This window comes from Oncorhynchus clarkii, chromosome 27 (assembly GCF_045791955.1).
Source record: "Oncorhynchus clarkii lewisi isolate Uvic-CL-2024 chromosome 27, UVic_Ocla_1.0, whole genome shotgun sequence".
Taxonomy (NCBI): Eukaryota; Metazoa; Chordata; class Actinopteri; order Salmoniformes; family Salmonidae; genus Oncorhynchus; species Oncorhynchus clarkii.
The window spans coordinates 15304821-15320149 of NC_092173.1; the positions used below are offsets into that span (position 1 = coordinate 15304821).

The window sequence follows — 15329 nt, forward strand, 5'->3', positions numbered from 1 at the left end:
GCTCTGCTAGATTAGCTAGTCGTTGGGTTTCAAACCTCCCCCTGGGCTCACAGCTCTACTCCTCATTGGTGGGGGATGTCCATCATCAAAGCCTTATAGAGATATCACAGAGTTACAGTGTTGCTGCTGCTGCAGCCTCCATGGTACTGTTAGACAGGGGATCAATGATTAGATGGGCCCGTCATAATTAGGCAAGTGTCAAATTTGGATTTATTGCTTTATACTGAGCTCTGTTCAATAAGCGGTTTCTGTTTTGTTTGACCTTTTTGTTTGACCACCCATTTGTGAGGTGATGAGTTGAGTGCCTGTAAGTTCTCAATCAACATCTTTGTGATGAGGTCATGTCTGGCAGTGCTGTGACAGTGGAATATTGAGTGGTTCATATACAATAGACTGGTCTGCAACAGAGAGAGAAACAGAGGGAGGGAGGGAGAGAGAGATGGATGGAAAAGAGAAGGTGTCAAACCCAGTCTTGATAGATGATAAGATGCTTTATATGTTTTTTTTTTAGGATTGTTGTTGTTATGGGGTCTCATAAATGTTCTCCTGCCCTGAGTCGAAAGTACGTTGCTTTGAGCTACTGTCAATATTAATGTGGGATATACACCTAATATAATCAGTTCTGAAATAATGCTTTTTTTACATACCAAAAACCATGCAGTGACAGGGCAAGCTCACTATGTCCTGTGCTATAAAGCTCCAGACCTCTTGGCAGAGGCTGTAGTAAGTAGTATGCTTACATACAGGGATGATACATCAGTGTATGAGAAGTGACAGTTTCTCTATTTCTCCCTCCTTAGATTCTTGTCAAACATCAGGATGCTCTCCTATCACTCTGCCCTCTTGGCAGTGGCAGTGATGCCATTCACAGTGACCAGTGTATCGACGAAGACCACTCAGCGACCAAAGTACCAATACACCAAGAAGCCCATGCCTTACCGCGAGCAGCCCCGGATTACCATGCAGCCCCTAACCACCATCATCCCTAACACACTGAAATCAGTGGATAAATCAGATCCCATGGATCCCTACCCCCTGGTTACCACAGAGACCACAACCTACCCCAGTGATGCCAACCAGGATTACTATACTGAAACCACAGGGCCCCCTGGTGTTGGGCATGATAATTACACCTTGGATTATAACGAGTGCTACTTCAATTTTTGTGAGTGCTGTCTACCAGAGAAGGGCCCTCGAGGGCCAAAAGGGGGCAGAGGACTACCAGGTATTGAAATCACTATAACAACATAGGGACCTTTAACAATACCAGTATACTGTAGTGGTGACCCATGGCTTTTGATATCTTGTTGAAACTACACTGCTCAGAAAAATAAAGGGAACACTTGAACAACACAATGTAACTCCAAGTCAATCACACTTCTGTGAAATCAAACTGTCCACTTAGGAAGCAACACTGATTGACAATCCATTTCACATGCTGCTGTGCAAATGGAATAGACAACAGGTGGAAATTATAGGCAATTAGCAAGACACCCCCAATAAAGGAGTGGTTCTGCAGGTGGGGACCACAGACCACTTCTCAATTCCTATGCTTCCTGGCTGATGTTTTGGTCACTTTTGAATGCTGGCGGTGCTTTTACTCTAGTGGTAGCATGAGACGGAGTCTACAACTCATACAAGTGGCTCAGGTAGTGCAGCTCATCCAGGATGGCACAGTCCAGAGGCTTTCCTGGACTGGCTGGTTCAAATGGAACTACAGGGCCAAAAGGAGACAGAGGAGAACACAAAAGAGAAACAATACATTATTTATTCGAGATATGTACACTTTCCTGGCTGTGTGAGCAAACAGTAGATTTATTGATTATTCAGAGTTGTCTGTTATCTATCTCTCTTTCCCAGGAGTTAAAGGTGACCGTGGATACCGTGTACCGTCTGTTATCTATCTCTCTTTCCCAGGAGTTAAAGGTGACCGTGGATACCGTGTACCGTCTGTTATCTATCTCTCTTTCCCAGGAGTTAAAGGTGACCGTGGATACCGTGTACCGTCTGTTATCTATCTCTCTTTCCCAGGAGTTAAAGGTGACCGTGGATACCGTGTACCGTCTGTTATCTATCTCTCTTTCCCAGGAGTTAAAGGTGACCAAGGATACCGTGGAATGGAAGGAACTCTGGGTATCCCAGGGAAACAAGGAGAGAGCGGTAACCAGCCAAACCCTTTAACACATATAGGCACATACAGGCAAAGAAATCATGAAACTAGGCTACCTGTACCTGTTCCAGCCTCCATAAAGAATGATTAAATCAAACATGTAAAATCAATTAATATCTTCCTCATAAATTCTGTCTGGGCCTAGTTGCTGAGACGGCCCACTTACACTGTGCTCTTGAAGGGGGACAAGGGTAACAAAGGGGAGTGTGGGACATTTGGGGAGAGAGGACTGAAGGGCGATAGAGGGGACCCTAGGCCTTCCTGGGGTGGATGGCATGCAGGGCTCCCCTGGTGTGGCGGGTGACCAGGGGGATCCAGGACCCCCAGGGGCTCAAGGTGAGCCAGGGGTGCGAGGGCTGCCTGGACACCAGGGAGGGAGGGGGATGTTTGGGCCAAAGCGTGACAGAGGCTCCCCCTGAATGAGAGGGGATATCTAATACAATCAACTCTACTGTACATCCACAATACCTAAACAATCTCTACTGGAACTCCTCCATACTCCACCTCATACTACCCATACTTTACCCCACTGACCAGCCCCTCTGGGCTGCTGCTCTACACAGACAACGCATGACAATGGAGCCCACTATGCCACCACAGTACCAGGGACTGTAAAACACCTCTATATGATCTGAATTGCAGCATTCACCCCATCTCTCTTCATACTCCCTCTATAGACCCAACAACATAAGGACATCTTTACAAGACTGTCAATCTGGTAGATTGAAATATCACTGTATTATGAGCTTTTGGACACTTGAAGTAAAATCAATAAGTAAATGTTTGACTTTGACTGGATTTATTTGGATTGAGCTTACAATCAACAGTGCAAATACAATTCATTGTTTCATTCACAACTTAAAAGACATAACATTTTATTAATGAGTAATTAATGAATTCATTTAGATAAGGAATGTTATAAAACACAAGTACATTCTGGAGGCGTATGAATGGGTAAACTAATGCAACTAAATTGGTTCAAAAGGGTCTAATTATGAAACTGATAGTGATAATGTACATTGATCTGGTATTGTTCAAAAGAAGTCCTTCCACACCATTGTCCCATCATCTGAAACAACAACATCACAGGACAGTGTGTTTGGAGAATCACTGGCTGCATCGGGGAAGGTAGGGGGCTTAGAAGGCTAGATAGAGGTGGTGGTCTGGGGAGTTGGAGCTCTGGGCTGCAGAGAGACAACTGGTCCCTGATGTTTCCCTATTAACACAGAGTCAGCATCAGGGCGTCAGTTGGGAATGTCAGGGTATGGCAGTCGCCGTACCCTAGCTCAAGACCAAAAATATAAAAGTAGGCTGCAAAAAAGTAGACCAAAATCCTTCCAATCCCAATTAAAATGCAACGGCTGTTTAGCATGTTGGTTAGCTGGCTTTAGGACCATGCGGAGCATTGTTCAGAGAGAAGCTGTCCCCCCCACCCTGCCATACCCTAGGTTTAACTGAACTGACGCCACTGGTCAGCATTATGACCGATCCTAAAGGGGGACTACTATTCTTTTCTGGTTTCTCATGTGTTCTGAGTGTTCACCTGTCACTCGCCCATAACCTAAGGGCTCGCTGAGCCTCTTCAGGCCCAGAGTAGGAACGCTGGCTTTGCACCAGTACTGGCCTGAGTCCCTCAGTACTGTGATTTTGTCCTGGGAAGAGGCAGGCCCGAGACTCAGCCCGTCCTGGTAGAAGTAGTAGTGGATGTGTGGAACCGGCTGACGAGCGTTCAGTTGAACGTGACACACCAGGAGCATACGGTCTTTATGAATCAGAGGGTCATTGGGCACAATCTCCAACATGGGCTCTGTCAGAACCTCTGCAGGGGAGAATATAGAACATTAATACTGAAAAATATACCTACTGGTATTCAATGACCATATGATAGTGATGATAATGGAATGATGAGGGCAAATCAACTTTGAAATATGATTCCACACCCTCCACAAACTCAAAATTACAAACCACACCAGTCACTCAACCTCACCTATGATGGACACTGGAGCAGCCACTGAGATTACAGAGTTGGTTTCCCTCCGTCCATCCCAGGATGCTCTGCACCAATAGGATCCGTGGTGTTGCAGGGTAAGGTTGGTGACACGCAGCTCTGGGCCACGCTGTATCTGAAGCTCCACCCCGTCTTTGTAGAGTATGACCTCTGTCAGTTTGGGGTTGTTACGGACACGACACGTCAGGGTCATTGTCTCTCCAACCAGCATGGGCAGGGGTGGGGCCTGCAGGATGGCCCACCCACCTGACAAAGAGCAATAAGTGATTTTAGTTAACAGGGTGGCGTAGTCCCTGTCTTGCCTGTTGACAGTTACCCTCTATGGTCAGGTGTTCTACAGGTGTAACTTAGCCTGGTTGTCAGTCTGTTTCTGCTTATTTTGCTATTGTTACACGTTTGGCGTGACAACAAGAAAGGAGTTGGCTAATACAGACTGCTAACAGAAGGACAACCAAACTAGATGTCGTCATGGCTCAATATTGATAGGGGTTCTCTTACCGTCCACCTCTATTTCTATAGGCAGGCTGTGGAGGGTGTGTTGTGTGTTTATCCATGTGGTTCTTAGGCCCTGGCAGTAGTACTTCCCACTCTGCTGTGGCCTGGCCTTCCAGAGGACAAAATATTCAGACTCTTGGAGCTGCTCGCCCCCCCTGAACCACCGGTACCTCCACTCGGCCGACACATTCCCAGGAACACTGCACTTCAGATGCACGCTCTCCCCTGAGAAGATCCAGGGTAACCCCTTGACTAGCTCAGCCACGGCTGTCTGCGGAGCGCTGGTGGGAAGGACTGTGAAGAAATGTTGACAGGTAAGTCTTTCTACCATTTTGAGTAGACTACTACGGCTGCGTTTACACAGGCAGCCCAATTCTAATATCTTTTTCCAATAATTGGTCTTTTGATCAATCACATAAGATCTTTTGATCAATCACATAAGATCTTTTGACCAATCACATAAGATCTTTTGACCAATCACATAAGATCTTTTGACCAATCACATAAGATCTTTTCACATCAGATCTGTTTCAGAACCTGATCTGATTGCTCAAAAGACCAATTAGTGAAACAAATATCAGAATTGGGCTGTCTGTGTAAACGCAGCCTACTAGAGTCAGACTTGAGAACAAAATAAGCATAACTTCTGAGCATAAACAGCAACTTGGTCTTATTTACACGATCACCTAACATTACAAAGGCAACTAATGTTCAGCAGTGTATAACTATTACTCATGAAAATAAACAATTTACATACTGTATTTCATATGATGACATTACACAACACTGGTTTGAAGAGAAGGACTTGAAATCTCAGAGGCCTATGACGGCTGACTACGCAGTTAGCCCAAATATTTTGCCACGAATTGGTATTGCTGACCAATCAGATCAGATCTTTGCCAATAATTGGTAAAAAGATCAGAATTGGTCTGCCTGTGTAAACGCAGCCAGAGAGAAATGTATTTACTAAATACCTTGTAGCTCAGCCAATTGAGGTAGTGTTGAAACAACTGAAACAATAAATAACCATTATTCATTAAAATAACCAACAATAAAATTGGTGATAATTCTGTCAATCAATCAATCAATCAATCAGTGATCATCTATACACATAAATAATGATCTGTAATCTATTTAAGTGGACTGAAAGGAACTCACCAAGGAGGCTGAGTAAGAGCTTCATGTTGAGTGTTCTGTTTGTGCTTCTGATGGGGATAACTACAGTACAATCTTTATATATTGTTAGGGGAAATGAGACTAGTTTTCTGTTTCGATTGCAAAAAATACGATGTGAAAGAAACATTGTCTTCCCTTTATTGCATAAGGCTCTTCCTGGCATCTTCAATAACTTTAGGGAAGTTCCTTTTTAGGAATGAGGGAATTACCAAAGCCCTGGGAGGCAACCTCATGCGTGCTGTTTTTTTTAAACATCTAGCTACGGTAAGCACTTGTGAAATGTTCAAATAATGCTACAGCTTCAAAATACAAGAAAACAACGATTTAAAAAGGGCTCTGGCAGAAGGTGACCCTTGCACCAAAACAAGTTTGATTTCATAATTCATGAGCAATAAGTTTGCCAGCCCAGCAAGTATATAAATGTGAAGCTGTGTCACAGTACTCAGATCAATATAAAGTATACACAAAACATTAGGAACACTTTCCTAATATTGAGTTGCATCCCCTTTTGTCCTCAGAACAGCCTAAATTTGTCAGGGCATGTATTCTATAAGGTGTTTGAAGCGTTCCACAGGGATTCTGGCCCATATTGACTCCAATGCTTCCCACAGTTGTGTCAAGTCTGGATGTCCTATGGATGTCGGACCATTCTTAATACATACGGGAAACTGTTGAGCGTGAAAAACCCAGTTCAAAAGCACTTAAATATTTTGTTTTGCCCATTCATGGCACTCATACACAATCCATGTCTCAAGGCTTCAAAATACTTATTTGACCTGTCTCCTCCCCTTCATCTACACTGATTGAAGTGGATTCAACATCAATAAGGGATCATAGCTTTCACCTGGTCCTTCTATGTCATGGAAAGAGCAGGTGTTCTTAATGTTTTGTACACTCAGTGTACATTGCAAACACACCTTTGCTTGCTCAACTTTTTGTTCTACTTACCCTAGATAGTCATGTTACAGTGGTGACAAAGCCCTGTAGACACAGAACAGCTTTTGAGTTGTTTCATTCATCAACACAACAAACCCATGGACACTATAAAACAACACTGTCTCAATAAGTTACATTTAAATACAAGACAATGTTTAGCTACTCCATACAAAAACAAAACTATGGTTGTACAGATATTTTTTTACATTGCTTTTTCAAAAATACCTGATCATTGATTGTGTGCTATCCAATGCCTAGTTATTTCAGTTAGTGCTTAAATTGGATTGAATGGGATTTTAGCTTCCAGGTTTTGGCGAGCATTTGTATCTGATAGTTACAAATGTGATCAAATTAAACATGATAAAATGTTTTAAAAAAAGATAAAATGTATGTAAATGTCTGTTGCATCAAAGACACTACTCTTCCAACGCAATGCCTACTGTTCCTTCATATATCCATCTAACCCTGAATGAATGGTTACTACATGGAGCTGAGATCAACATTGTTATGGCTATTCTGTTTGGCAACATTTACCCACAAAACATTTGTACAAATAAAATACACCACTGTAAATTAAAGCACTTACCAAAAGTACTTCACTTAGATAAAACCATACTAAATATGACGACTGAGAAACGGAAGACTTTCTTCTGACGAAGCAGCTGTTCAGCAGTCAAACAAGAGTGTAGGGACTTTTAGTATCTTCTAAACTCTGAACTGAAAATCATTTATTTCTTATATATATATATATAATAATACATTTAAAAAATGAACTATAATATCAATTTAGCCATTTGAATAGTCTAAACATCCTTATCCCCTCTCAGAAGACTGTAGTCTGAATGCCTCAAACAAACCTGGAAAATGTTGAAACAAATAATACAATTACTCATGTAACTATTCTCTACGCAAGACTATTGTATAGGATTTAGAATGACTGCTAATGTAAACTTTACAAGAATTGTGTCTTTATTGCATCCAATAATTAATATCCACACAATAAAAAAATAAAAATCACTTCTCTAAACTGAGTGCATGACTGAACAGGTTTGGCATTTATTATATACAGTGGGGCAAAAAGTATTTAGTCAGCCACCAATTGAGCAATTTTGTGATTTTCATCATAGGTACACTTCAACTATGACAGACAAAATTAGAAAAAACTAAAGCCAGAAAATCACATTGTAGGATTTTTAATGAATTTATTTGCAAATTATGGTGGAAAATAAGTATTTGGTCAATAACAAAAGTGTCTCAATACTTTGTTATATACCCTTTTTTGGCAATGACAGAGGTCAAACGTTTTCTGTAAGTCTTCACAAGGTTTTCACACACTGTTGCTGGTATTTTGGCCCATTCCTCCATGCAGATCTCCTCTAGAGCTGTGATGTTTTGGGGCTGTTGCTGGGCAACACGGACTTTCAACTCCCTACAAAGATTTTCTATGGGGTTGAGATCTGGAGACTGGCTAGGCCACTCCAGGACCTTGAAATGCTTCTTACGAAGCCACTCCTTCGTTGCCCGGGCGGTGTGTTTGGGATCATTGTCATGCTGAAAGACCCAGCCACGTTTCATCTTCAATGCCCTTGCTGATGGAAGGAGGTTTTCACTCAAAATCTCACGATACATGGCCCCATTCATTATTTCCTTTACACGGATCAGTCGTCCTGGTCCCTTTGCAAAAAACCATCCCCAAAGCATGATGTTTCCACCCCCATGCTTCACAGTAGGTATTGTGTTCTTTGGATGCAACTCAGCATTCTTTGTCCTCCAAACATGAAGTTGAGTTTTACCAAAAAGTGATATTTTGGTTTCATCTGACCATATGACATTCTCCCAATCTTCTTCTGGATCATCCAAATGCTCTCTAGCAAGTCTCAGTCTTCCCAGCCTGGTGCAGGTCTACAATTTTGTTTCTGGTGTCCTTTGACAGCTCTTTGGTCTTGGCCATAGTGGAGTTTGGAGTGTGACTGTTTGAGGTTGTAAACAGGTGTCTTTTATACTGATAACAAGTTCAAACAGGTGCCATTAATACAGGTAATGAGTGGAGGACAGAGGAGCCTCTTAAAGAAGAAGTTACAGGTCTGTGAGAGCCAGAAATCTTGCTTGTTTGTAGGTGACCAAATACTTATTTTCCACCATAATTTGCAAATAAATTCATAAAAAATCCTACAATGTGATTTTCTGGATGTTTTTTCTTCTCATTTTGTCTGTCATAGTTGAAGTGTACCTATGATGACAATTACAGGCCTCTCTCATCTTTTTAAGTAGGAGAACTTGCACAATTGGTGGCTGACTAAATACTTTTTTGCTCCACTGTATATATACACACATATTTATAGACATATTCAGGGGAAATTTGGTTGTGGTTACATACACATGATCCTAACAGATGCCACTCACCAGGGCTTCTGTACTCAGACTTGGAACCCAACAGTCTTAAAAGGCTTCCGTTCCTTATCTCCTTTCCTTCATGACCATCGATGAAGGCAATATGCCTGCAACCTATCTGGTACTCTTACTAATCAGTGCTGAAGACCGACCAAGAAAGTGGTCTATTTAAGAGTACTGGGGTACAGGCGACTGCAAGCATCTATTTTAAGGATGCATACAATGGGGAGGGTTGGAGTTATACTTCTTGGATCCATTACAGGGAACCTATATGTGCATTAGAACAGGAGCCACTTTCCAGGGTGGAGAGAGAGAGAGAGAGTAACAAGTCCAGAGGGTCAGGGTACTGGGGTGTTGGGGGTCAGCCGGCAAACAACTGCGGCTGGAGAGGAGGAGGCAGGAGGTCGTTCTCCACGTTGTCAGCGTCTATGGCAGAAGAGGCGGGGGGGTGCATTTCCAGGGGGAACCTCTCCAACACATCCTGCACTTTGTGCTCCACCCCATCCCTCCAGTCGATGAGGTCACTCTCCAGGCGGCGAGCTCCCTCCATGACGCGTTCCTGCCTCACGCCCAGCCCCGTCAGCAGGTCCAGACGCTCGTTCATCTCGCTGAAAGCAGCACTGCCTGGGGGGGAGGGGGCAGCCTGGGGCCGCTGGGGGGACGCCTGGCCTGACATGTGGAGCTCAAACACCTCAGCGCTCAGGTTCAGAGACTGGCCATCCAGCTTCTCTATGAAGGCCACCGCACAGCACTGCAGAGGGACAGAGAGAGAGGAGAGAAAGAGGGGGGTTAGGGGAATCACAAATTATATTCTTAATATGTGTACAGTGTATGTGTATTTGACTTTGTTTGGTACAGCTTGTCTGTCTGTTTGCTTTGCGTACACAGCCCTCTCACCAGGTTGGTAAAGTAGTATCCGTCCTCTCCGCTCATGAGGCGGCTAGGGTTACAGAAGCGGGTGATGTACTGAATGTTGGACTGCAGTCGTGGAGGGTTGGCCTTCAGGATGATGTAGATGAGGGTGGGCAGGAAGTCATCAGCAGATGCTGCCTCCTTCTTGGTGGTCTTGATGGCATTGAATATGTGCTTACTGCAGCGCGTGATGCAGGTCAGCTTGTCCCTGGGCACACGCTTCGAGTCCATCTCTATCACGTCTACAGGAAGTCAGGGTGGAACAGAGTGGTAGTTAATGTGCTATGATGACATTATATATTACATGCATGTTCAGTCAGTGTTTGGGTCTCGTTGTAAAAAAAAAAACTAAAAACAAATGAATACAGGCTAAAGTCTGACCTGTGATGGCTTTGACCACATTATCAGACACCTCAGGAATCTCCTCATCCACAGGGACACACAGCATCTCAATGGTGACCCAATGCAAGGCCCTGCAACCCACACACACACTTTAGTGAACAGATGCATACAGCAGCTTCAATGCTCATACTCAGTATCATATCAGTTTCATTGTCTTTACCTGATTCTCTTCTGAACAGCCAGGTCTTTCTTCTCATCGTCTGTGGTCTCAGGACAAAAGACCTCATCGTAGAGACGTGTCATCATGTACCTCTCTACCTCGTCCATCACAATCTCCACGCGTTCTGACGACCCTGGGGTCAACACGGACACAGGCGGGAAAACAGCAAATGTGAGTCATTCAAGGCCTACCTATAGATAGCTCTCAGAAAGGATCAGAGTGTGTTCATTCTCACCTGCAACTTTATCATCAAGCCCCTGTTTCAAGATATCCTTAATGATCTGGTATTAGAGGTAAGAAAAGGAGAGGTGTACCTTTGTAGTGTGTTTGCAGGCGGTCTGACAGGTTCTGGTAGAAGTCCTGAACACACTCAGACAGCTCATCAGCACCCAGGTCCTGTGGAACAAGAGCACTATTAGCTTGAAGGGATTGTCGTATATTGTCCTTCATTTCAAGTTTAAGGGCGAGTTCACGCTGAGTTCACGCTGATGTTACTCCAGAGCATTGAGTGAATAAATGTTTTATTTTTGGCATCCTTCTGTTCTACGATGAGGAAGTGAAATGGTCAAAACCCAAGCCGCAGGGGTGAATGAATAGAGGTAACACCCATGGGACTCATCAGGCTCTCCACATTCAGAAGCCACTGGTGCTATTGTAGTGTACTACTCACCCTCTTGCAGGCCATGCTCTCTGTGAAGGCCCGGCACTGTTTGAAGATCTCCCTGCCAGGTTTCAGTGTCTTGAGGAAGTCGATGAACTCTCGTGTGGTGCGGTCCGTCTCTAAGGGCTTGCGGCTCACTGAGGGGCTGGGGGTCGACTGGGCCTCGCCAGGGACAGAGTCTAGTAGGGTGGAGGACACAGATAATGAAGGGAATGATATGTCTGTGTGTATGTACAATATTCCTTAGGTGGTAGATATAAAAGACTGACTTTCAGCCAGCCTTTTGATAGGAAGCGGAGAAAATAAGGGTGGGTCTTTATTCATCTCATACTTTACCAGCACAGCTTGCGGAGTTGTGATTTCACAAAACATCCTTCTGCAATCTGATTTTAGCTAGTTCCTTTTTTCTACGCTTCAAATGCATGGTTCCACATGAAAGCAGTTGCCATACCAAGCAGTGATGCAGCCAGTCAAGATGCTCTCGATGCTGCAGCTATAGAACTTTTTGAGGATCCGAGGGCCCATGACAAATCTTTTCAATCCCCTAAGGGGCACCCGTGTTGTGGGTCAGTGTGGCGGATGTGTTGTTGCCTACCCTCAACATCTGGGGGCGGCCCGTCAGGATGTCCAGGATCCAGTTGCAGAGGGAGGTGTTTAGCTTAGTAATGAGCTTCAAGGGCACTACGGTGTTGAATGCTGAGCTGTAGTCAATGAACAGCATTCTCACCTAAGTGTTCCTTTTGTCACAGTGGGAAAGGGCAGTGTGGAGTGCAATAGAGATTGTGTCATCTGTGGATCTGTTGGGGCGGTATACAAATTGGAGTGTGTCCAGGGTGTCTGGAATGATGGTGTTGATGTGAGCCATAACCAGCCTTTCAAAGCATTTCATGGCTACAGATGTGAGTGCTACGGGGCGATAGTCATTTAGACAGGTAAACTTCGTGTTCGTGGGTACAGAGACTATGGTGGTCTGCATGAAATATATAGGTATTACAGACTGGGTCAGGGAAAGGTCGAACATCTAGGGAACTGTAGCTGGATGCCCCATGTGACCTTCTTCACAGTGACGGGGGTTGGGGAGCAGAGTTCTGAAAGAAGGGGGGAAAGAGGAACTGTGCTCCAACATTATGCAGAGAAGGGATGCAGTGGTGGTTTGGATCTGCTCATCCCTCCAGTAATGGTAGAGAAAACACTATAAACTGTAAACCCTATCTCATAGACATGGATCCTACCTTTCTTGGGTGGTGTCTTTGCTGAGGGAGTGAAAAACTTAGTCACTGTGTTGACTTTCCGTGACTTCTCCTTAGTTTTCCTCTCTTCAAATTTGCTGAAGGGTGCGATGGCAGGCTGGGACTGGGCTACCCCCTGGTGGTTGTTAGCGTATGCTGCCTCCTCCTCCATCTGTAACCTGGGACACAGAACAGACATTGTTGTTACTACCACATGATCAATACTGAAGACAGACAGACAGTGGTCCCTAAATAAAACGACAGATAAGGAAAGAATGTCAGAGATTAAAAAGGCAAGAATCATTTAAACTAATGACAGACAGCAACATGACACTGTTCCATTTGCCTCAATGTTTTGTCTTCGACTCCACCCCTCAATTTTAGCGGGGCATTCAGTGTTTGCCGCCGGGCTCCTCGATTTCAAATCGAGTGCTACCTCGGCCAACCCGGGCAGCAGCTGGGGGACGATGCATAACAAGCTTGATCAAACAGACAACACACACCTCTCTGCCAGAGCATGGTCCTCCTGGATCTGTTTGTGTCTGGTTTGTTGGTACTCCTCCCGCCAGCACTTGGAGCAGAGGCCCTGCCAGGCCACATTGCCATAGAAACCACATCCCTTCGTACACAACAGCTCTGACTGGTCCACATGGATCCCACGACGTTCCGGCCCATGGCTCATCCCTCACGGCTAGCAAGGATACTGCTGGGAATGACAATAAAAATACAAGACTGTGAATGATGGCATGGTAGAATGATCAAGCAGTCAGAAGTAGCCTAAAGCAAACTTGATGGCTATTACTTATTTATCAGGACTTGACACAGTTGAATGCCTACACACTATGGTCCACATTCAGGTTGAGGTATTTGATAAAAAATTATGTTTAGAAGTAGCTAGCATAATGACACATTTCAATTCAAACACTGAAGGAAATCTCAGTGAAATCCAGTGTATATCAAAATATGATTTCATACCACGGCAGTGCTTACAACTTTACCACCCAAAGTGGAAATCTGACACATCAATCTGCCCATTTCTGGTGAATATGACTACTGACTCATATTGGTAATGCATGATAAGAAAAACAACACAGGAGGAATTTAATGGATGACCACAAACAATGGTAAAAATGTTTATGGCCTTCTGACTGTAACAAGTCCCAATAGTGAAGCTACACTTGAATTTGTTTGAAGCCACATCACAATGTTAGCTAGCTAGCCATCCGGATTTATTAACACGCTAGCTAGCTAATACCAAATATTTTGTATAACTAACCTACTACTGTGTACTGTATAGCTGCAAGCAATACACTGAGCTCAGTTCAGCTCTAACTAGCTGATGACATTAGCTAACGTTAGCTAGGCTTCTTCTGGTAGCTAAATGTAAACAGTAAACCTTTAAACTTAGCTAAAAAAATAAAAATAAAACATAATTTTGTATTCTACAATGTACCCACCTGACCACTGGGTCCTGACCAGAGATAAATTGAACTAAGTAGGGTTTGGCTCACACTACTAGAAGCTAACGTTTGCAGTTGAAGCGCTGGCTAGCGTGACAGTAATTCCTCGAGGACTCAACAAAGTTGACAAGCAATGCAACAATATCGTTAGCTGGCTAACAACATTCTGCGACTCCTTAGCTTTTAAGAAAGATTATTGAGTGTGGATAGTTCGTTTTTTATGTAGCCATTGGCAATATCTGCTACCCACTCCTCTGAACCGAGGTAAAATCAGATTCAGGTTGGATATTCGACAGATATTCGCCTGTAGTTTTCCTTACTTCCAAAAACAGGGGTTAGGGACCGTCAACATAGTGACAAATCAACATTTTCAAATGTCAATAGCTCCTAAAACTTTCAAAACTGGTTGTAGCTAACCCGATGGCATAGACACACATTGCGCACACTTGTTTTTGTCGATTTACATCTCGCACTATTTTCAGTTCTTTATTTACATTTTTGAATTTCAATAGCTCTTTGGTTATATGACCTACTGACTTCAAAGAAGGTTCAGAATGTCCACTGACTACCCTTCTATATTGCACATCCTTTAGTTTGTACATTTTCATTAATTTGGTCAACTTTAGAATTTTAATAGGTCCTTGGTCATGTGACCTACTGACAAAGAAGGTTCAGAATGTCCACTCAATGGGCCTACACATTGCACACCCTTTAGTTTGTCCATTTTCATCTCACACATTTTCCCATTACTTTTTCAAACTTTCAAATGTCAATAGCTCCTTGGTCATGGGACCTACTGACTTCAAACAAGGTTCAGAATGTCCACTCTGTGGGCCTACACATTGCACACCCTTCAGTTTGTCCATTTTCATTGCACTCAATTTTACATACATTTTCCCAATGTTTCTCATTTCAATAGGTCTTTAGTCATGTCACCCACTGGACTAAAACAAGGTTCAGAATGTCCACAGACTACCCTTGTATATTGCACACCCTTTAGTTTGTAAATTTTTATCTCCACGATTATTTTTTATTTTTTTTTACTTTATAATTTCAATAGTTCCTTGGTAATGTGACCTACTGACCTCAAACTACATTCATAGTTGAAGTCCGTCGGACTGGCGGAGACGGGCACTGCGAGGCATCCAGTGTGGTAACCCGACGAAGCTGGCCGGAGCCCCGGGGAGAGTTCTCTTGTCTTTGTGAAGGGCAGGGCGCCCTGGAATGGTTTTGCCCTGAGAGAGGGGCCCAAGCCCTGGAAAGCGTTGCGATTTTGGCGGTGTCCGGTGAGCTCTCCCTGGCCCTTGAAAATCTGGGGGAGAGGGTGTG

At 43.8% G+C, this 15329-nt stretch overlaps 2 protein-coding genes across 2 annotated transcripts; both read right to left on the bottom strand.

Moving 5' to 3' along the window:
- Positions 1-2948: 2948 nt before the first annotated feature.
- Positions 2949-5889, bottom strand: LOC139385710 (high affinity immunoglobulin gamma Fc receptor I-like). The gene is made up of 5 exons (XM_071130989.1): positions 5832-5889; positions 5648-5683; positions 4677-4967; positions 4158-4424; positions 2949-3989 (listed from the first exon to the last, which is right to left on the bottom strand). Exons 1-5 carry the CDS (start codon positions 5854-5856, stop codon positions 3661-3663), a joined length of 948 nt encoding a protein of 315 aa, XP_070987090.1. The 5' UTR covers positions 5857-5889; the 3' UTR covers positions 2949-3660.
- Positions 5890-8011: 2122 nt separating this feature from the next.
- LOC139385685 (rab5 GDP/GTP exchange factor-like) lies at positions 8012-14288 on the bottom strand. Its single transcript, XM_071130954.1, has 9 exons — positions 13998-14288; positions 13044-13246; positions 12544-12719; positions 11321-11490; positions 10965-11046; positions 10651-10783; positions 10470-10561; positions 10074-10330; positions 8012-9927 (listed from the first exon to the last, which is right to left on the bottom strand). Exons 2-9 carry the CDS (start codon positions 13220-13222, stop codon positions 9538-9540), a joined length of 1479 nt encoding a protein of 492 aa, XP_070987055.1. The 5' UTR covers positions 13223-13246; positions 13998-14288; the 3' UTR covers positions 8012-9537.
- Between the last annotated feature and the right edge of the window lie 1041 nt (positions 14289-15329).

What these genes read in the sequence shown, in the direction of transcription:
- LOC139385710 (XM_071130989.1), bottom strand. Translation starts at nt 5,856, where the DNA reads ATGAAGCTCTTACTCAGCCTCCTTG. An exon ending in TATAGAAATAGAGGTGGACG is followed by an intron (nt 4,425 to 4,676) that starts GTAAGAGAACCC and finishes GCTCTTTGTCAG; the next exon opens with GTGGGTGGGCCATCCTGCAG. An exon ending in TGCTCCAGTGTCCATCATAG is followed by an intron (nt 3,990 to 4,157) that starts GTGAGGTTGAGT and finishes TCTCCCCTGCAG; the next exon opens with AGGTTCTGACAGAGCCCATG.
- LOC139385685 (XM_071130954.1), bottom strand. Translation starts at nt 13,222, where the DNA reads ATGAGCCATGGGCCGGAACGTCGTGGGATCCATGTGGACCAGTCAGAG. An exon ending in GCTGTTCAGAAGAGAATCAG is followed by an intron (nt 10,562 to 10,650) that starts GTAAAGACAATG and finishes TGTGGGTTGCAG; the next exon opens with GGCCTTGCATTGGGTCACCA. An exon ending in GATACTACTTTACCAACCTG is followed by an intron (nt 9,928 to 10,073) that starts GTGAGAGGGCTG and finishes GTCCCTCTGCAG; the next exon opens with TGCTGTGCGGTGGCCTTCAT.